At 49.0% G+C, this 22075-nt stretch overlaps 1 protein-coding gene across 3 annotated transcripts in view; it reads left to right on the forward strand.

The window, feature by feature from the left end:
* Esrrb (estrogen related receptor beta) overlaps positions 1-22075 on the forward strand; it is a 151594-nt gene that overhangs the window by 90190 nt on the left and 39329 nt on the right. For all 3 annotated transcript variants that reach the window (XM_051196387.1, XM_051196386.1, XM_051196385.1), the window contains exon 2: positions 16914-17317. In XM_051196387.1, coding sequence (XP_051052344.1) covers positions 16927-17317 — 391 coding nt within the window. In that variant the 5' untranslated portion in view covers positions 16914-16926. The remainder of the gene's footprint in view (positions 1-16913; positions 17318-22075) is intronic.

Genomic DNA, 22075 nt, shown 5'->3' on the forward strand with positions numbered 1-22075 from the left:
CATGTAAATGTTATAGCTCTGAGGGAAAAGATTTCCCCAACACCAGTATTGCAGCTCTGAAGGGAAAGGCAGGAGCCAAGGAATACCACAGAGTCAGGCTGCATGACAAACTTCACACAAAGAGATTTATTGGAAAAGATACAAAAAGGGTGGCTGCCTCTGGTCAGAAGAGGAACAGTGAAGAACTGAGAAGAAGGGCAGGCTTACATAGGGTTTCTTGGAGGATGGAGTTTTCCATGGTGGAGATTTCCAGAATGGGGATTGGTGGGATTTCAAGTCCTGAGCTTGGGTGGAGCTGAGGGATTGGTGGGGTTTTTGAACTCAGGGATTTGTGGGTTTTCAAAGCCCTAAAGTGAGCTTGGACTTTTTAACCCTACATAGGAAGTGGAGTTTAGGGATGGTTGTGGGTTCTGGGAACCAAACCCGTGTCCTCTTAACTGTTGAGACTCTCTCCACCCCCCCCCCCAGTGTCCTTCTGAAGATGAGAAGCTCAGACATAGAGCGCTGGGCAGGTTGGGGGTGCTCACAGAGGAAGCTTGGTAATCCTCTCCAGCCTCTTTTCTCCTCTTGAGATCTTCTGGTCTGTTTGTTTGTTTGCCTTTCTGATGTTCTTTCAACAGCCCAATGCCATCACGTTGTTTCTTGGAACCCACTTTATAGGTGCAGCAACCAAGGCTCAGTGGTGTGATGGTGTCTGAAGTCTCTCTGCAAAGTTGGGAGCTGAGGCTGGACCCCCAGCTCCCTGGAGCTCAGATCCTAACCTTCTGGCGTGGCTGGAATGATGCTTCCCCTCTATCATGCTGACTCCCCGGAAACAGAGTCACAGTTCCTTCAGTGCTAACAGAGGATAGCTCTACCTCCCTAGCTTCAGGGCAGCAGCATCCTGGTTGTATGAAGGGCTGAAGTTCTGAGCAGTAATTGAATTGCTGAATAGCATTTTGATGGAGCCAACCAGCTGTTAATTTATCAGATCAACTGTCAAACACTGGGGTTAATCAGTGGTGAGAGTGATGAGTGACAGCATGGCCAAGGGCAACCTTTATTGCTCCAGCCCATCCCACAGTAGCACAGATTAGAGAGGCATTTGGGGGGCCAGGTAGAAACCTGGTGTAAGGGAAACTCCTAGGAATCTACAAGGTTGACTCCAACTAAGACTCCTAGCAATAGTGAATATATAGCCTGAACTGATCATCTCCTGTGAACAGGCAAGATTTGCAGTAGAGGGATTGGGACACCAACTCAGCCACATAGCCTGTCCTACAGTCTGTCCTGCCTATGGGATGTGCTGGAATAAGAGTGGCCAACCAATGACTGGTTCGGCCTGAGACCGAACCATGAGTGGAGCCCACTCTGCCTGGAGCACTAGGACTCAGAGGCTGGATGGATGATCCAGAGACCTAGGAGAGAACCAAACATGACTGGAGAGAAAAAAAATTGTCAGTGTTATGATATTTAACAATATTCTCCTCTACTCATAGATTGGTGACTAGCCCAACTGTTATCAGAGAGGCTTCATCCAGCAACTGAAATAGATGCAGAGACCCACAGCCAAACATTAGGCTGAGCTTGAGGAACCCTTTTGAAGAGAGGGAGGATGGATTGTAGGAGCCAGAAAGGTCAAGGACATCACAGGAAAACCCACAGAATCAACTAACCTGGGCTCATAGGAGCTCACAATAAGTAGGGAGCCTGCATGGGACTTACCTAGGCCCTCTGCATATATGGGACAGTTGTGTGGCTTGGCTTTCTTGTGGGACTCCTAACAGTGGGAGCAGGGGCTGTCTTTGACTCTTTTGCTGGCTTTTGGGACCCTTTGCTCATACTTGGTTACCTTGCCCAGCCTCAAGACAAGGGGAGGTGCTTAGTCCCACTGCACTTGATAAGCCATGTTTTGTTGATATCCATTGAGACTTAACCCACCATTTTTAAAAACAGAAATGAAGAGGCGTGGATGGGAGGGGTAAGGGGGAGGTAGAGAGGAGGGAAGGGAGGAGAGCAAAGGAGGGAGGGGAAATTTCAACGGGGATATAAAATAAATTAAAAACAAAACAATAAAAACCATCATGACCCAAATCAACTTGGGAAGGAAACCAATTTTAAAAAGGCACCAGAGGCTTGCAAAAGCACAGGACACTTTGTCTCAAATTGATACAAAACTAGCCAGCACCGCCTTCGAGTGTTCTGGGAGCTGGTAGAAAGCAAGAGAGAAGCCAACTGGAATTCCTGGAATCATGGAGTATCAGCCTAGTGAAGGAACTGTCAGGACAGGGCAGCAGGAGGTGCTGAAGCCGGGAACTGGCAGACTGCAGGCTTTTGACCCCAACTCCCAGCACAGGTAAGGTAGGAGGTGTTGTGTGCTAGTTTTCTCTGACATAAAAACATCCCATCCTGCGGGAGAACTGCTTAAGCAGGGAGGTAAACAACAAAAGAGTAGCTCCAGGAACTCCCTGAAACTGACCAGATTGACTAGGCTCCTCCCTGCCAGAGTAAACAATAAAAGCTGGGAGTTGCACAAGAGAAAGCGAAAGCTAAGCTGCAAGGAAGAGTCTCGGACGAACTGGGAAGCCAAGAAAACTCTCCCAGGAGACAAGCTGCCAAGAGGACTCCAAGACCAGCCCACCTGACAGGAAGACGTTTAGACCAACTGAGGCACCCAGAAGGGACACTCTCCAGCCTATTGAGCTGCCTGCAGGCTGTTGAGCATGCTCCTGTAAGCTGTCACCCATGCTGGGGTGGGCCTTGGTGACCCAGCTGTCTTTTAGTTTTTCCTGTGCCTGTAAGTAGCTCAGATAAAAACTACTATTGGTACCAAGTTGGACCGAGGTAGTAACTACACATTGGTCTGTTGGGAATCCCTATCTGGGGTCAGAAGACATGCTGTGTCTCCCCAGGAAAAGCTTTGTCTCACAGTAGGCCGTCAGTAGGCCAAGATGGTGCAACTCTGGAGGAAAGTGGACAGGAAGTAGCAGGGGTGGTGGGCTGATCCTGGAAGGCCCCAAGTGAGGTAAAATCCCAGCTTTCTGGGTGTGGGACCATACCCTTTGAACAGATAGCATTTTCCAACTATGCGACCCTTGCTGAGATACTGACTCTTTTCCCTTCTGGGCCTCAATGCCCACATCTGAAAAATAGTGAAACAAGAGCTCGGTGCGGTGGCACAGGCTGATAACTCCAGTAGTTGGTAGGGCTGAGACTAGAGGATTGCTATGAATTTCAGACCAACTTGGTCAACATTAAAGTGAGTTCTAGGCCAGCCTGGGCTATAGAGTAAGATCTTGTCTTAAAGTTATAGAAGGGGGGGACAGGAACAGTAGTGCCCATCTCAGCAAGTTTTAGTGAGTCAGGGACCTCATTCATGTGTGTCCCATGCCTGGCATAGAACAAACCCTCTGTAACGCTGTCGGTGCCGCTACTCAGATCAGACCTGGACTGCCAGTAGACTGCAGAGCCTGGCCCCCATCTGTCTCAGTGAGTAAAGGTGGCTCCGTCACCTACCTAGAAACGCAAAGCTGGAAAGTTGAGTAAGGGTAAGAAAAGGTTGCTGAGTGCCATAAACAGCCTGTGTCACCTGAGGTGTGCGTGCATAAGGCCACACGGGAAGGGACCCTTCCATGACCGGCAAGTGGTAGGACGCACGTATCCTCTTACTGGCTTTGCACGCGTAGCTGGTGGTAGCAACACACATGGAGAACTGGGCTTGTGATGGGGGCGGGGAAGCAGGGGTGAGAGAGGAGTAAAGGTCAGCAATGCGTACCAAGCATCTTAAATGCTATTTCTTCCTGGGAGGCACAAATAGAAAGAAGCACAGTGCCCAGGATTTATGCCACTCACTGCTACTTTGCTCAGCACTGGTCAGAGCTAATGAGGAGAGCTCTCCCATTTTACCTCTTTCGCAGGCACAGGCCTCCCCGCTCCTCCTCCAGCAAAGCTTTCCCTGAATGAGACCTCATCTGAAAGTCTCCTATTAGGACATACCCATCCACTGCCTCTTATTCTCCCCTACTCTTTAGGATCTTCACTGACTGAATTTGCCTGTGCCTTGCTCCTGGTTAGGGGGCAACATTGGCTTTTACTTCCTACAGTCACAGGGTTGTGCTAAACCCGCAAGAAGTTGATGTTGTCCCTTTAACACCGTGGTGAGGGTGTTTGACAGGGGGGCTTATCCAGGTGATCTGAGTCCCAGGCTCCTTCCACATTGTGACTCTTATGTCTACTGAGTTCTCTTCTGGATGGCCTGCAGGTAGATCATGGTGAAAGGTGATACAGGGAGGAGGCAGTGAAGAAAGGAATGCTATGGGAGATTTTTTGTGTGAGTCAGTAGGAGAATGGCTTACATCTACTTGTCCTTATTCCATTGGCTGATGATGTAAACTGATGGCATGACCTTTCCATGGTGTGGTTTTTATTGTAGATATGAGAGAGAGAGAGAGAGAGAGAGAGAGAGAGAGAGAGAGAGAGAGAACAGCCAGAGGCATCTAGAAGAGTCCAGAGCAGAGAGAGAAAGAATAGACTGAGTATAGCCAGCAGCATGGATATAGCCAGGGCTGTCTGCAAGAGAGGGGAGAATAGTAGAGGACAAAGAATAGAGAACGCTAGCGAGGGAAGCAGGAGCAGAGAGCATAGAGAAAACAGTGAGAACAGCAGGGTTATAAGAATAGCTGCAGGAGGGAAGCGCATTAGCTGGAAGGAGTTTAGGGGGAGGAGGTGGGAAAGGCTGGGATGCTAACATGGACTTTGGAATGTGTAACAGGTACTTGTGATGTAGAAGGATCCTGAAGGCCAGCATGGGCTTTAATATGCTAGTAGGGGCCATATGTCCCTTCTGGCAGAGGTAAGGAAAGTAATTCCTTTTGGTAGAGGGGAACCGGCTACACATTCCTGAGAGTGCTGGCTTTTATCTAACTGCCAGAAATCCTCTTTGCAGTCCAGGTTGAGCTCATTTCTGGATATTTGGACTGCCTTTTGGAGTTTGAGGAATTGGAGTTTCCTTTGGACCTAACACTAGTCACGTGGTCACTCCGGACCGCAAGGGCAACTGGAAAGCAATGGCTTCTGGTGAACCCATAGCCGTCTCAACTCTACTTCCTGGTGATGATTCATGGCACTCATGGTATCTTTGAGTTCAGGCCCCATTCCTAAACCACCATTTAAACTTCAACTTGTGATCATTCAGATGCATTTGGATTATACAGATGACAAAATGTGGAGGAAAAGGTATGCTTCCTAGAATACAGTATGGTTCTCTCTGTCCTTGAGGGCCTGCGGGCGGGCGGGGGGGGCTTCCACATTTTTGACTAGGGGAAGAATAGATGATACTGTAGATATTCAAACAGCAAGTGAATGAATGGGTGAGGGCATGATGGAGATGGTGCTTGAGTCAAGTGCCTGAAGCCCTCTGTGTGGGCACAGGCACCAGGGAAGCAGGCATACTCAGTGGCTTGAGCAGAGATGCCGCTGGCCACAGCCGCAGCAGAGCCTCCCAGAATGCTCTACCTCTGACCCTCATTCTTTGTCCCTGCCAGCTTCAGTATTCTTCTTTTCCGTTGCACAGTGGAGAGATGCATGGCCTTGTTCAACAGTGGATCTCTGCAACTTGCAGTTCCTGGCCCAGGAGAGGCATCTTCAACACCAGAGCTCTTCTGGGAGAGACTTGGTGACATGTCTTAGATTAGGTGCCCACCCCTGTGGAAGAGAAGGAGGAAGAGGTTTGGATGTCAGTTCCCAGGAGAAGTACCCAGAGGAGGGTACCTTTTGCTAGCTCTTAGTGGAAGTATCAGGTTATGATTGAATGGCTGGATGGACAGATGCATGGGTGGAGGGTAAGTAGAGGCTGTTCCCGTATTGTCAGACAAGGAAGATAGAACAATTACATATGGATGAGTACTTACATGTGATAGGGTCATTTCACCATAGAGGTGTTCATTCTCAAGACTGCCCGGTTAGATGCACACTCTGGTTCCCATCTCCATACCACAGACAGGGAAATTGAGGCATCTAGAGGTCTGAATAGCCCAGGTCATGAGTGGCAGAGCCAGGGTTCACATTCAGACTAAGCGTTGAGTCGCTGAGCGTGGCTCATGTGAGAACATGGTGCCATCTGCAGACATCTGAGTTTGTTCAGCACCAATCTGTGGGACGTTTTTGCCACATCACTGACTGATACAGAATGAAAACATAAACAGATTCAGGACCAGCTGTGATAATTCACAAATGTCATGCCACCTTTAGTAGGACATAAGAGATGGGGTAGAGACAATTTCTGAGGTTTTAAATTTCTTATGCAACTCAGGCCATCAGACTCACAAGCAGGGACTTTGGCCCACTCAGCCGGCTGGCCCCTTCAACTCTTTCTGCTCATTTATTTTTATGTCTGTGTTTGAGGGTTTTGCCTGCATGTGTGTCTGTCTGTGCACCAAATGTGTGCCTGCTACCCCCAGAGGTCAAGGAGGGCATCAGATCTCTGTGGAACTAGAATTACAGCTCATGTGAGCGGCCATATGGGTGTTGAGGATCAAACCCTGCTCCTTTGGGAACGTAGCCAGTGCTCTTAACTTCTGAACCATCTTTCTACCCGTGTTCATTTTGTTGTTGCTTTTTTTTTTTTTTTTTTTTTTTTTTTCTTGGTTTTGTTTTTGAGCCAAGGTCGCTATATAGTACAAGCTGTTCTGAGCTCACAGTCATCCCCCTACCTCAGCCTCCCAAGTCATGGGATTATAGGCCTGGACCACCACACCCACTTCACACCGACTCTGACAGTTTTCCTGACCCTTTTTTTGGAATTTGGGGAGCCCAGAGCTGGCAGAGTGGACTAAAATGAGAGCCCTTAGTACTAAATGTCCCTGGAACGAGGGCACTTCACTGAGGAAGTTCTAGGTCAGGGCTGAAGTTTCATGACGCTAGTGGTGGCCATTTATGGGACTTCGTGGCTGTCCTGAGACAGCCACTCTTGTCAGTAGTAACTTCCAGCTTCAGCACGCTCCCCATTCTGATGTATGCAGCCTGAAACTGATGGATAAAAAGCCCCAATTGAAAGACACTAATTACCTATCATTATTTTCCATGCCGTAATTTGCGTGCAATGAGATTTCCATCAGTTGTCTGGGATCAGCCTGGTTTTGACTAATCTTTCAGGCGACATGGTGCTTAATTACAGATTTCTGCCTGAGCTCTGGAGCATGCAGAAGGAGGAAGGCTGTCACTGAGGCTGTGACACTGTTGAGCACTCATTTGTCCTGGCTTCCAGCGAAGACATTCCCCAGGGAGACAAATAAAAACCCAGGCATCACCAAGGAAAGTGCCCGAGGAGCAATGTGCCCTGGGATGGTGGCAGGTGGGTGGCTTTCTCCATCAGTGTGGTCTGCCAAACAGGTCCCCCTCAGCTCAGGGTTTAAATCCTGTGCTGTTTGGGTGCCGTCTGTCCACCAACCAGCCTGGTTCTCTAGTGACTTGGGCAAATCAGTTTCCAGGTTCCCTAATCTAAAAGTTGCAAAGTTAGGCAGCGGTCCACTGAGAATCAGAGGGTCAGTGACTTCAGCTGGGCAGGTGTATCTGGTTGTGAAAGTTGAAACATAGAAGTATGCAAGATGTCAATCCCACAGGAATGATAAGATGTTTCCTATTAAAATGGGCAATACTAGGGGATAGGTTTGAATTAATGAAACTTCTGAGTTTAAGCAAAATAAATGCATCTATAATTCATGGACCTCAGTCCACGGAGCCTGATTTATCATAATCCTAACATGTCTCGTCATTGGCCCACACCTCTCTTCTTCTTCTCCTTCTGCTCCCTCCTCCCCTTTCTCTACCATGGTAGGCACCAGGAAAGCTTGGAGAGTCTAGCCACAGGCTTACCCCTGTCTTGTGCAGTGGTAAATTGTGCTTTTTTTTTTTTTGGACAGGGTCTCATGGTCTTGAATTTTCTTGGTTGCCGAGGCTGCCCCTGCATTTTTGATTCATCCATCTTCCTAGTGCTGGCATTTTAGGCACACACCACCAAGTCCAAACTTCTTTGTTTTGTTTCTTAAGGAGGGGTCTCATGTTGTAGAGGCTGGTCAAGTACTCCATGTTTAGTATGTCCCAAGTGTGTTGGTTGCCTGGAAGTTTAGGTGTGTTCCTCTCAGGTGCCTGAGGGTCTAAGGACCCATCTCTCTGTCTGCCATACCTAGCGGTCCCTAGTTTCCAGTTAGCTCACTGACTGTAGAAATCTGAGTCCATATTCCATGCTTTTCCCCCTTTAGTGGGTTCCCAGTTCAGACATGCCTGTCCTCTTCCTGTATTTATCAACCCCTTCCCCTCCCAGTGTTTGGCAAATTCCTTGCATTGTATCCTCAATTTTGGATGAGGCTGGTGTTTGTCAGTTAACCCCAGGGCATGTAGCAATTGGATTTCCAGAAGCTGTCCGTGGGAATTATGAAAATAGCACCCACGAAGAGATGACTCGGGACCAGCACTGTTTGGAGCTGGTCCCCTCCTCAGCACCATCACCTAGACAGCCTAGGGAAGCAGAAGCTATGGTTGAGCCCACTCCACTGATAAGCTCTAGAGCAGGCATGACCTGGCTACTCAGAACCTACCATATCGTGAGGCAGAACTGGCATGTTCAGCATAGATTTTTGTCCCCGCCCTCAGGTGCATGGCCTGCACAGAAAGCCAGATGGCTGTAGCTAGAGAAACAGTTGTTTTTTTTTTTTTTTTTTTTTTTTTGTTTTTTTTTTTTTTTTTTTTTTTGTGTGTGTGTGTGTGTGACCCACGTCCTTTTCGGTGGTGAGAAGACCCCACTGCACCTTATAAAGTAGGCGGGGCCAGTTCTACACCTCCTTTCACCTCCCCACCTGCTAACAGTTCACCTCAAGGGGACCTGTACCTATTGAATTTATGAAACACAAGGAATTCTTTCCCCCTAGAGTTTGGGGAAAAACTGGGCTTCATTCAGAACTTTTGAGTTTCTCCCAGTCTCCGTATTTGAAGAGTCTTCAGCCCAGTGGAGTGATGTCCAGCTGGGGCAGGAAGGGCTGTGTGGAAGCAAGTCTGAGGCCACATTTAATCAGATGGTGCTGACATTGAGGCCAAGGTGGTTTGTTGAGCTCCAGTTACCAGACAGATCAAAGAGAAATGATGCCCCAAGGGGCTTCGACCACCGATGATTACTCTTGCAAAGGCCCTGGGATGGAATGTCTGTTCCCTTCCCACAAAGAGTCAATAGTTATCGATTCAGCCAGCCCCAGTGATGGCTGGCCTGAGCCCCCTTCCAGAGCATGTGTTGGCTACTCTCATCCTGAGACTGTATCCTTCCTGGACTCTACTTGGTACCCTATCTGTGGCCTTCTCCAAAATCTTTCCACTTTTAATTTTTCTTTGTTTTATTTATTTTATTTTATTTTATTTTTGAGAAAGGATTTCACTGTGTAGCCTTTGCTGGTCTGGTACTCACTTGTAGACTAGGCTGGCCTTTAACTCTCAGAGATCCACCTGCCTCTGTCTCCCAAGTGCTAGAATTAAAGGTGTGCCCTACCTTTTTGTGGCAGAGTTGCACCTGACCCTAGCTAGCCTCCAACTCAACTGTTGTACTGTGTACCTGAGGCTAGTCTTGAGCTCTGAATCCTCCTGTCTCCACCTCCTGAGTACTGGAGGTATTTGCATGCACAACCAGGAATGTGTTTATGTAGTATGGGGGAATCAAACCCAGGGCCTTGTACAAGCTGGGCAAGCATTCTTCTAACTGAGGTATGCCCCCCCCCCACGTCTGCCTTCCTTTCTTGTATTTGAAGGGTTAAGGAGTATGTAGACATCAGAGGACAGCTTTCTGAAGTTCACCTGGGTTCTAGGATTGGAAGCACATCCTCAAGCTTTTGCCTGCTGAGTCATCATACCGGCCCTGCCTTCCCGGCCTGACTTTGTTCTTTGGGATTTTAGTGTCTGGCGATCATGGGGCTTGAACCCAGGGCCTGTACAAGTTTGAACCACAGTCCTTCTCTTTTCATCATTACACTTTGTGATGTGTTTGCTGGTTTTTGAAACAGAGTTCCACTGTGTAGCCCGGAGCATAGAGTGGAATTTGTGGTTCTCCGCGCTCCGAATTCTAAATAGCGGGGATTGCCAGCCTATGCTACAATTCCCCTCCATACAAAACCGCCACGAGAGACTGACATAAAGTGCAGTGCTCTACTCTGAACATCTGAGATCCAGAATTCGCTCCAAAATCTGAGCTTTTGGTTTGGTTTGGTTCGGTGCTGGGATCGAATCCAAGGTATCATGTATGCTTTTCACCTGCCACTACTAGGCAAATATCTCTAATAATTTAAGAATTTATTAAACCATCAAATTTGTAGTGGCAGAGTGGTTTTCCAAAAGTTCTGGGTTTGGGGGCTGATCCTGGGTTTGATCCTCAGCACTGGAAAAAAAAAAATGCATAAACGTGTGTGTGTGTGTGTGTGTGTGTGTGTGTGTAAAATTACCTTTTGGTTCGTAGAGCAGCAACATTTGGGAAAAACAAATGCATTTCATGTTTAGAGTTGGGTCCCATCTCCATGATCTTATTATGTGTAGACAAAAATATTCCAAAATCTGGAAAAAATATTCAAATCCAAACTGCCTTTGGTCTGTGGCATTACAATTGAAGGCTACACAATCTGTAATTTGCAATTCTCGTGTTGGGGAGAGAAGGGGAGAGAGCTGTTGGTGGTGAGGATAGGTCCAGGTGCGACTGAGTTGCTGAGCAAATTGGAAAGTTTGGATGGTTGCTTTTAAATACCTTACATTCCTTCCATTCTCAATGATTCTGTCTCATCAAAGATATTCTAATGTGACCACCAACAGCGGAAAGTGTGTCCCTTCCCCATACCTGCATCCTTGAGTCCAGGGGAGCCAGCCTGCCGTAGTAGAAGGTGCTGACTCACAGCAGGTGGTGGGCGAGACACCTTCTTCCCCACCTCTTCCTCAGGCAACTAAACTTCCCCACTTCACCTCCCCGGCAGGCATTGCAGCATCGCATCCATTCCCACCGTAAACGTGGTCCTGTTCTGGGACTGAGCACAGCCAGCCCACACTGGCCTCTTCTTGCTTCATGTGACTTTGTGGCTGCGTTGAGTCTGCCGTCCACCTCCCTTGTGATGGCTCTCATCATCACATTTGTGACAGCCTCTTTTTATTCCCTCCCCAAATTCCTCAACTCACTTCAGTTTCCTCCTCAATTAATTAAGTGTGCATGTGTTTGTGTATGTACATATTCACGTGTATGAGGGGTGTCTGCATGTATATGGCTGGGGGCAGGGTCTCAGCTGGGTGTACGCCTTTAATCCCAGCACTTGAGAAACAGAAGCAGGCAAATCTCTTGAATTTCGAGGCCAGCCTGGTTTACATAGAAAGTTCCAGGACAGCCAGGGCTATACACAAAGAAACTCTGTCTGCCTCAAGGGGGCAGGGGTGGAGGGAAGAGGAGAGAGAGGGGACTGGGAGGGGAGGAGAGGAGAGAGTGTGTGAGTGTGTGTGTTTGTCTGTCTGTCTGTCTGACTGTCTCACTGTTTCACTGTGCAAGACTGTCCAGCCTGGAATTCTGTACATATACCAGGCTTGCCTGAAGTTCATAGAAGCCAACCCGTCTGTGCCTCCCAGTGTTGGAACTAAAGGTATCCATAGGCCATACCCTAACCTTATTTTTCTTGACACTCCTGTGCACTGCCGTGCTATACCACATTTTGTTTTGTTTTGTTTTTGACAGGGTGTCTCAGTGAATCTGAAGTTCACTGCTTAACAAGACTACCTGGCAAAGGAATCCCTGGGACCCTTCAGTCTGTAGGCCTTTCCAGTGCTGCCAATTGCAAGGATGCTACCATGTCCGGCTTTTTACATGGGTTCTGGGGATCTGAACTCAGGTCTTCACACTTGCTGACAAGCAGTTTACTGACTGAGCCACTCAGTCAGTGAAGCTCGCTCCTTCCTTCCTCCCTTCTCTTTCTTTTTTTTTGGGTCTCACTGTATAGTGTAGGCAGACCTTGAACTTGCCTCTGCCTCCCATTTGCTAAGTTTACAGGTATGCACTGCTGTCCCCTTTCCCACTGTCCTTCCATTACATTTTGCTATGAATAAGCGCCTGAAGTCAGGGACAGACAGACTGTGGCCAGGTGCCCCAGGGAGTCTGGCATCTTCAGTGACTTTCTTTGTCCCACAAGGTACATGAAAGCAGGTTGATCAGAAAAGACAGCTCTCCCTGCCTCAGAGTTCTCCATTCTTTTTGTCCTCCTGGGCTTGAGACAGTTTCACAGTGTAGCCCTGCCAATAGTTTTCTGCTCATTACTCTAGGGGTCAAGAAATGACAACAAGGACAGTAAGACACCATCTGTGTTTTGGGAGACTGTAAAGACAAAGTTTTTGTACGGAGTGGGTTTCCTCAGGCCTGGGATCAGGAGGATGGATGGGGTTTGACACAGATCTGCAGACATTGATAGCTGGGCTCCTGGCTTCTCCTGCTGCTCTGGTAAATTGAATAAGCTTTGCTGTCTCTTCTGTAACGTAGGGGAAACAGTCTCTAGCAGTTAGATTATGATGATTAAATGCAACAGTACTGGAGAAGCTCCCAAGCCGGGTGTGGTGGTTTATGCCTATAATCTCAGCTCTCAAAGGCTGAGAGAGGGCTGGTGTCAGTCCGAGGCTAGCTTGAACTCTATAGTGAGTACCAAGCCCCCCTGTTACCTAGTAAGATCCCATCTAAATACCAAAAGTCAAACCAACACACACACACAAAATCAAAGATCCAGAGGACAGGTGGATCGCGGTGGCTGGCAGCTGGGGTCAAGAAGCCTTGGAGTGTAGGGGCAGGCAGCTGGGGCCTGAGAGCAAAAAAGAAAAAGAAACAAAGCAAGGCCTCTTAGGGATCTTTACAGCCAAAGAAGACCAGAAGCAGGGGTGTCCGTAGCCTCTTTCATGAGGGGGTCTGGCCTGGAGACTGGGTTGTGCCAGCAGCCGGTGGGAAGTGGGGACCCAAGCATGCTGGCTGTCCATGGGAAAGCATCCTGGTGGGGCTAGAATAACCACAGAGATGAGAAAGAGAAGTCAGATGTGGTGAAGGGTAAACACTATGGCCCTATAATCCCAGCGCGTGGGAGGCAAAGGCAGGAGAATGGTGTGCTAGTGTCCAGCCTGCAGAGGGCTCAGAGGTCAAGAGCACTCACTGCTCTTTCTTTGGATTTCAGTTCATTCCAGAACCCATGTCCAGTTGCTCACCACTGCCTGTGACTCCAGGTCCAGGGGATCCCATACCCCTGCCTCCAAGGGCACCTGTGCTCATGTGTGAATGAGCGCTTTCTCTCTCCCTCCCTCTCTCCCTCTCTCTCTCTCTGTCTCTGTCTCTCAAAGACAGCCAGCTAGGGTGGTATCCCCCTTTAATGCCAGCACTCAGGAAGCAGTAGCAACAGGATCTCTGTGAGTTTGTGGCCAACCTGGTCTACAGATAAGACTATGACTAAATAGATCCCCCTTTCTCTCTCTCTCAAAAAAAAAAAAAAAAAAGACTTCATAAAAGAAAAAAAAGCAAGAGAAATGGAAAGAAGAGCAAGAGAGGTAGGAAGGGAAGAGGAGGAGGAGGAAGGGAAGGGGAGATAAAGAAATAACACGTTAAACCAAAATGCCCCTGGGTTGGGATTCAGATACTAAATTACTAGCTGCTTCTACACCATCTCTGACTGAGACCAGAATCCAGTTTTTTAGCCTTGGGGGTCCCAGACACTGAAGGATGCCTTGGGGCTTCTGAATCAAGACTCAGGACTGGAGAGGAAGCCAGGATTTAGGATTACAAGCAGACACTTCCAGTGTCTTTCAGGGTAGGCTGAGCTTCAAGACTGGGGCCCATACCCGCCCAGGAGCCTCCCCCTGCTTCCCCCTGCCTCCCCCTGCCCCCCTCTGCCTCCCCCTGCCTCCCCCTGCCTCTCTGCCTCCCCCTGCCTCTCTGTCTCCTTCTGCCTCCCTCTGCCTCTCTGCCTCCCCCTGCCTCTCTGTCTCCTTCTGCCTCCCCCTGCCTCTCCCTGCCTCTCTGCCTCCCTCTGCCTCCCTCTGCCTCCCCTGCCTCCCTCTGCCTCCCCCTGCCTCTCTGTCTCCCTCTGCCTCCCTCTGCCTCCCCCTGCCTCCCTCTACCTCCCTCTGTCTCCCTCTGGGTAAATGCTTCTTGTGCTTCCAGAGACTGGGGGGGGGGGCGGGGAGCCAGCCTACAGTACAGGCTCAACAGAAGTAGCTGTCAGCACTGCCCCTGTCAAGGGTCTCTTGGGAAAGCTTTGGTGCTCTCAGAGACTGGGAATTTGGGAGTTCTGGGCTTCACATGGGTCCCAAGAGCTGGAGAGAATCGGAAGTTGCCTTCCCTGCCCCTGTGTGGAAGGACTTGGGGGAGGAGTCCCATAGTGCCTGAGGCCATGTGCTGGGTCCGGCTCCCTCCAGTTGATGTCCAGCTATTTCCTCAGACTGCCTCACTGGTGTTAGGAGGGGTGTTGGGTAGCAGTGCACAGGAAGATGACAAGGCACCAGCCAGGAATGTAGAAAGGGTCTGCAGGAGACCTTTAACCAGGGACCCTCTCCTGTAGGAGAGGATCTCCAGGTTGAAGGAATATAGTGGAGCCAGGAGGCCCAGGCTTTTCAGACTACATTCCAGGAAGCTGGAAAACAAGAGCTTTTAGCAGAGGTTCTCAGCCATAGAAAAAATAGACATTTCTGATGGTGTTAGGAACTGAGACACCCCTCAGTAACAAAATCGCAGTTATGAAGTAGCAGTAAAATATGGGGGGGGGTCACTGCAGCATGAGGAACTGTATTGGAGGGTTGCAGCGCCAGGAAGGTTGAGACCACCGCATGGGTCTTTCATCCAGCCCCCCCCCCCCCCCCCCCCGTCTCTAGACTGCAGATGAGTGCCAACCCCAGGAGGTGTCCGGAATGTGAGTATGCTCTAGTGGGATCAAAAGCCCCTTCAGTAGTTCACATTAACAACTCTGTGGCCTCGGTGTGCGCCAGGGATTGTTATGTGGGTATAGGTGTACTGACAGCGCCCCCACCCCTCTTTACGGGAAAGAGTTGACAAACAAGTTACTTTCAAGGGATCATGGAGGAGTGCGCCCTGCAGCTCTGAGATCTTCCTTCCTGCCCAGGAGTCTCTCTCGGCTCCTCTTGTTTTCCCAAGATTTCCCCCTTTGCCTTTTCTCACTTGTTCTGGGTGCACAAGAAGGTTCCTACTCTGTCCCTGCAGGTGTGAGAGCGAGGCCACTTTGGGGAATCATGCCTCTGGACAGGTTTTGTTTGTTTGTTTGTTCGTTTGAGACAAGGTTTCTCTGTAGTCTTAGCTGTCCTGGAACCTTTTATATAGACCAGGTCAGCCTCAAACTCACAGATCTTCCTGTCTCTGCCTCTGAAGTTGCTGAGGTTAAAGGCATGTGCCACCATGCCTGTCACCCCTAGACAGTTTTTGAGGCAATCCACTTATGCCTCCAGCCTCAGACCCAAATCCTAACCCAACCTGGTGAACAAGTAGGTTCCCTGGAACACTCTTTCAGTCCAGTTCCCTTCACCTGAACTTGGCTGGAGAGACAGGGCTCCCAGTAAGCAGAAATACAGTATTATCACAGTTGCCAGGGATACCAAACTGTCTGCCATACCGGCAAGGAGGTTCCAGACTAAAAAGAACTTCGGGAGAAAGGAGTGTAGGTGGTAAACAAAGTGCTTGCCTAGCTTACTTGAGGCTGGAGTTGCATCTCTAAAAGAAAAAAACAACCCTGGTTAAGAGTTACACGGTGGCATACCAGGCTTACTGGCACATACCTTTGATCCCCAGAACACAGGAGGGAGGGGCAAGCAGATTTCTGTGAGTTTGAGCCTAGCCTGGTCTACATAGTTCTAGGCTAGTCCCGGCTATGGCCCTGAAAAGTTGCATGGCTGTAGGCTTGTGATGCCGGTACTTCCTTGGATGAGGCAGTAGGGTAGAGCTACAGGTCAGACTTAACTACCTAATGAATTCTAGGCCAGCCTGGGCTACTTTCACAGCTTCCATCTCAAAAAGAGAGGGAGGGAGTAGGAGGCAAGAGAGAGCCGTGTAGAATCGGGTTTGACTGATTCCTTCATGAGTTCCAATGGAGACTGACTGTCTTTGGGAGACTGGGGAGGGGGGTCTGGGTGCAAGCTGGATTACCTAGGGGTTAAGAAGGGAAAATGGATAACAGAAAATGGACTGTGATGGTGCATGACTTCAGCAAGTTTTTGAGTTCGAGGCCAGCGTGGTCTACAAAGCGAGTTCTAGGACTGCCAGAGCTATATAGAGAAACCCTGTCTCTAAAATCCAAACCAAATAAAAAAGAAAAAAAAAAAAAGAGGAAAAATAGAGAGGGTCAAAAAAATCAAATTTTAGATAGGACCTCCCTTACCAAGCCTGGAGCACAGGTAAAAATCAACAACAGTCACTCTGGTTAAACTGTCCCTCTGACTTGGCAGTCTTGGTAAGGGTGAGAAACTGGAGGGAAGTCCCAAGCTTGGACTTCACAACTCATTGGGGTTGGAGGAAGTGAAAGGGGCTGGAAGGCCCCTTTCCTATGAGTGCCTGAGGTGAGGGTCCATGCTTGGGACAAGTCTATCGACAGACAGCTTCCCCTTACTGTCAAGGTAGGAAGGTTGGCCAGATAGTTAGGAAGGACAGCTAGCATCTTGTCACTCTTAGGCCTGCAGTTTGCAAAGCACAGGTGGCTGATTTCAGGTTTACTAATTCCAAAGTTTCTGAGCACTCTGAAGTCACAGAAACTGGTTCTGGGCGGCTGCTACTGGTCTGCCTGGCCACCATCGCATCTCACCAGAGCCTAAACTGCAGACACGCCCACGTGGCCCGCCCACTACGCCAGAGCCCCAGTCGCCCTGTCACCTTGCTTATTACTGACTCCCGTGTTTTGTGTCTGCAGGCTGCTGAACCGAATGTCCTCCGAAGATCGGCACCTGAGCTCCAGCTGCGGCTCCTTCATCAAGACAGAGCCCTCCAGCCCATCCTCGGGCATTGATGCCCTCAGCCACCACAGTCCCAGCGGCTCCTCGGACGCCAGCGGTGGCTTTGGCATGGCCCTGGGCACCCACACCAACGGTCTAGATTCGCCGCCTATGTTCACAGGTGCGGGGCTGGGAGGCACTCCGTGTCGCAAGAGCTACGAGGACTGTGCTAGTGGTATCGTGGACGACATCAAGTGCGAGTACATGATTAATGCCATCCCCAAGCGTCTGTGCCTCGTGTGCGGGGACATTGCCTCTGGCTACCACTATGGTGTGGCCTCCTGCGAGGCCTGCAAGGCTTTCTTCAAGAGAACCATCCAAGGTGCGTGGTGGGCAGTGCAGGGCCTGGATTCAGGCTGTGGGTTGGGACTCTGGGCTACAGGTCTGGAGCCTGGGCTGCAGGTCTAGCATGGTTTATTTTCTTAAATTCAAATCTGGGTTCCCTGGGAGCAGAGGCTCAACGGAGGGCTCCTGTCTTGTGTCTCTCAGGGATTCTAGACAAGGATTCTAACTGCAAGGCTGTAGATACACCGTGCTCCTCCCTTAAACACCATGCCAATACCTAGTCCTGGACAGCTATCACCATGCATTCTGTCAGATGACCCACCCCACCCTCCAAAAGCTTATTTTTTTGGGGGGGCAAGGTGTTAGCATCATCTACCTCCCACTGTTCCAGACTTAGTGAAACATAAGGGGGTCTCTCTTTTGTTTTTACCTTAATTGTAGAAAAGTAGGTCTGTCCCCACGTGGACCGGAACTGACCAGAAACTTGTTGACCTTAGGCTATTTCTCAGTGCATTTGCATATCACTTGGGTCACATGCTGGTAGCCCTGGGGAAGTCACCTCTTTCATCTAGATTAAAGTGTTCAGGAGTCCTGCTGCTTCCCTCTGTGTAGGTAAGTGGCAGATAATGGTGGATCTGCCCTCCTTGGGCAGTTCCACTTACAGCCCCGAGGGGCCAGGAGTGGTTCTAACTGCATCATGCTTCAGATTCAGTGTAGAACACTTAATTTGCATTCAGTCGGTCCGGCTATCTCCCGAGCACCTATGAAGCACCATCTATACAGGAAACTGTAAGGTCCCTCCTGGACACACTGCCCCTCATCTGGAGGGAACCCAAGGGTGTTGCCTGTGTCTCCCAGGCTGGCTCCTCCCCTAGTGTCCTGCCTTCCGGCCCTGTCCCAGTGTTCTCCCACGAACACTTCGGAAGAAGTTGGCCAAGTTTCCCTGGGATGATTCTGTTTATTCAACAGATTTTTATTTGTTAATCTCATCAGATAACAGACCAGTAGGCCAATTGAGGGCATTCAGTGTTGGATTTGTTTACGATTCTACTTTAGTCCATTGAGAGTCTAGCCTAGCTCACCCAGCTCCTGGCTCAGACACTTGAACTGTTTCCTTTCTTTTGAGGTCAAGCTTGGGTGTGCTGCCTCGGTTTCCTTATGTGATTTATAAAGCGAGTTTTCTTTTTAGGGTTTGACAGAGCCCCCGGGAGTCTCAATTCACTGCAACCAGAGCTGGTCTTCACCTCCAGATCCTCCTGCCTCTTCCTTCCAAATGTCCACATGCAGGGATTATAGGCACGCTCTATCCCTACCACACCTAGTCTCCCTCCCTTCTTTTCTTTTTTTCTGAGACACGATTGGAAATTGAACCTAGAAACTGATTGTGTAGGTGTGTGCTTGCCAAGACACTTGCTGGAGTAGGTTCTCACCTACCATGTGGGTCCCTGGGATGGAACTCAGATCATTAGCCTTGGCAATAAGTGTGTTTAGCCACTGAGTCATCTTGCTGCCCCCTAGCTTAGTGTCCGTTGCTATTTTCACTTTAGCAATATTACTCACTATACACTTCTACAGTGACAAGAGTCATGTGTTTGATCGTATAGGAAAAGGTTTTTAACCAGTACATATTTAAATAAGCTGGTATACTTACTTTGATCTCATAAAATTTAGATTACAGAGCTCTTTTAGGGCCTCTGAGATTGTGCAGGGTAAAGAGCCTGCCAATAAGCCAAATGACCTTTCAGTCACCGTAACCCACATGGTAGATGACTTCTGACCTCCATATGGGCACTGTGGCATTCATGCTCATACTCACACACACAAAATAGATATACTGTAATCAGCCTGTTGAAGTTATGAATAATATGTAATTGGTATTTTGTGGCAGGGTCTTACTGTGTATCCCTGACTCGCCCAAAACTTGAGAAATCCACCTGCCTCTATCTCTGGAGCACCAGAAATAAAAGCATACACTGATATACCGGGCTGTGAATAATAACTTTAAGCAAACCCTTAACAAATGTTAAAATTAGAATGTTCAAAGTGTCAAAGCCAGTTTTGTAAGCCCTACCCCCCCCCCTGCTTCCCTGACCTCCCTTGGAATATTCTTGGGACCCCAGCCTGCAGATGTGTATTGAACGTTTTGTATACCAGACTCTGAGACAGATGAATGCCTCTGGGCCTGCCTGTCTGTATTCCCCCTTGTGCTGGGTGTGGAACCCAGGGCCTGGTGCATCCTGGGCACAGCAGCTTTATATCCCTCCTCAGGGTGGAAGGATCCCGAACTCTCTATGAAATCTGTTGTGTGGCAGACAGGGCAGAGAACTTGCAGCTCAGTGAAGTCTTACATATCAGGGGATGCTTGCCATGTGTGAGATGTTTAAATCCGCGTGTGTTCCTGAAACCCCAGGGTTTCTTCCTAAATTGGGAAGTGGCTTGCAGGCTTGTCATTTTAGACATTGCTTGGAATTTTAAGATGGGTGGTGGTGGCGCACACCTTTAATCCCAACACTTGGGAGGCACAGGCAGCCAGATCTCAGCGAGTTTGAGGCCAGCCTGGTCTACAAAGTTGAGTTCCAGGAAAGCCAGAACTGTTACACAGAGAAAAACTCTGTCTCGAAAAATAAACCCAAAAAAGAAGAAAGAAAGAAAATGGGATTTTAAAAGACAGCATATTTTTTTTTTTTCCTTTTTGATGGTGTCTTTAAATGAAGCAGGACTGTTCTAGATCAGATTTTCTAGAGTCTGGTGTGTGCAGACCCAGAGCCCCTGCCACCCCCTCACCAGGTGGCTAGGAGCGCTCTTAGGGAAGATCTGTAAACGGTATTAATTATGTGCTACCATGAAAAGGATACAGATCTCTTCCTAGAAGTGAGCTGAATGCTGTGGCTCTTATCTCCAGCCCAGGTCTGAGCTCATTACCTGGTGGGAGAGTCTTGTCTCCAGAGCAGGGCAAAGCTAGCTGGAGGCCTGAAGGTGGCCGGATGCACTCCTTATTAACTCCTTGGTTTCAGTCTAACAAAGATTGCAATCGCTGAGTAGCCCTAGCAGGCTCGCAGGTCCTGTCTTTACCCCTCAAGTACTGAGATGACAGGAATTTTCCATCATGGTTTTCGTTGTTTCTGAGTGCTGTCAAACAGCAAAAGAATGGTGTGATCATTTCAGTCCCTGCTCTGTGTAAGGTGCAGAGTGGATACAGGAGAGGTGGGGTTATAGATCATGCCTCCAAAATAACTGGATTCAGTGCTGAGTGCCTGACTGTGTGCAGGGTCTGCAGGCGAGGCAGCAGGCTCCAGACCAGACAGAGCAGGTTTCTCCTAACCAGGGAGATTGAGCCATTTTCCTTTGGGTGTACAGTCAGGGAGGGTGTTTCCAGTACTGAGGCACTGTGTGGGCTCCTTCAGTGTAAATTTTGAGATCTGGTTAGCCCGGACTTTGTGATATAGTCCAGGCTGGCCTCAAATTCACCCATCACTGGCCTCTGCCTCCTGTGTCTTGGGATTAAAGCTGAGATGAAACGACTGTGCCAGACTGGAATGGAAGGTTTTCTTAAATGCAAGGCTAGGGTTCCACTGAGCTATACCTTAGCCCCAGGCCATCTTTAAAAGTCTGGTTTTGTGACTGCACTGAGTTGTGCAAGCCTTTGATTGAAGAACTGGGGAGGCCAGCCTGGTGTGCATAGAAGGTCAGCCTGAACTACACAGAAAATGTTTAGTTCCTAAGTAAACTTTCATAGGCTTTGAGCGCCATAGCTGTTACAACTCTTTCGTCCCTTCCTGACAAAAAGTCTGTCTGCTCCATCCCATGCGGAAGGAAGTTTGCAGATACCAGGGCATCACGACCGACACTGGGACTGGGACCTAGACAAATTTACTTGTTGTCTGTGGCAGCTCCCAACATGCTACTGAGCCAGGCCCACAAAGTCCCAGACTTGATATTGGCCCCATAGAAAGCAAAACACAGTCAGTCTCCCAGCTTCTGTAGTTTAAAATCAACTGCAGTGGTGTAAGTGGAATGTCTGCACCAAGGACAGACTCTATCATCAGTGGAGATTGTCTGCAGGGCTGGGGGCTGGTCAGCATTCCCCAGAATAGATGAGCTCAGAGATAGACAGAGGCATCTCATTGACGGACATGGTGGCTCTGGCAAAGGGAAGGCAGCAGTCTGATTGAATTTATTAGCATATTTAAAGGACTATGCAGGAGGATTAGCATGCCTTGGCAGCCAAGATACTGGCAAAGGTGCCTACCTGGCCAGGGAAACAGAGCCTGAGGCTAAGGACAGTGTGGTGTGATTAAACATTCAGCCTATCTGATTAATATCTTTCTGATTATAACCTCTCAGCTAAGTTATGAACTTGCTAGGTAGACAGATCAATTTCTTAGGTTTCAGGCTTTCTGTCCACATTAATTTCTCTGGGGCTTCGGCATCAAACTTGGACAAAGGGTGTCTACCCTCTCAAAGACAGCATCTTTCGGTGGCCAGCGACATCTGGCTTTTAGGGGGTCTTAGGGACCAGTGTCAGTTTACAGTCTGTGATACTGATTCCACCCTAATCAAAGCCGTAGGAATGAGGTTTCCTGAGGAGAAACTCCAGGTCTTGTCCACTGTGACTACGGACCTTTCCACTGGGTGTGGGCCCTTCCATCAAACAAAAACCCCTCAACCCTCAGCCTCTGGCCCTGCTTGCCTCCCTCCACTCAGTTTGTTTTTCATCCTGATGTAGTGGTGCAGTTATCAGTGCTGCCTCTTGTGGACTCTCTAAGTCTTCACCCCATACCAGCCCCTCTGACAT

Source organism: Phodopus roborovskii, unplaced genomic scaffold (genome assembly GCF_943737965.1).
Source record: "Phodopus roborovskii unplaced genomic scaffold, PHOROB, whole genome shotgun sequence".
Taxonomy (NCBI): Eukaryota; Metazoa; Chordata; class Mammalia; order Rodentia; family Cricetidae; genus Phodopus; species Phodopus roborovskii.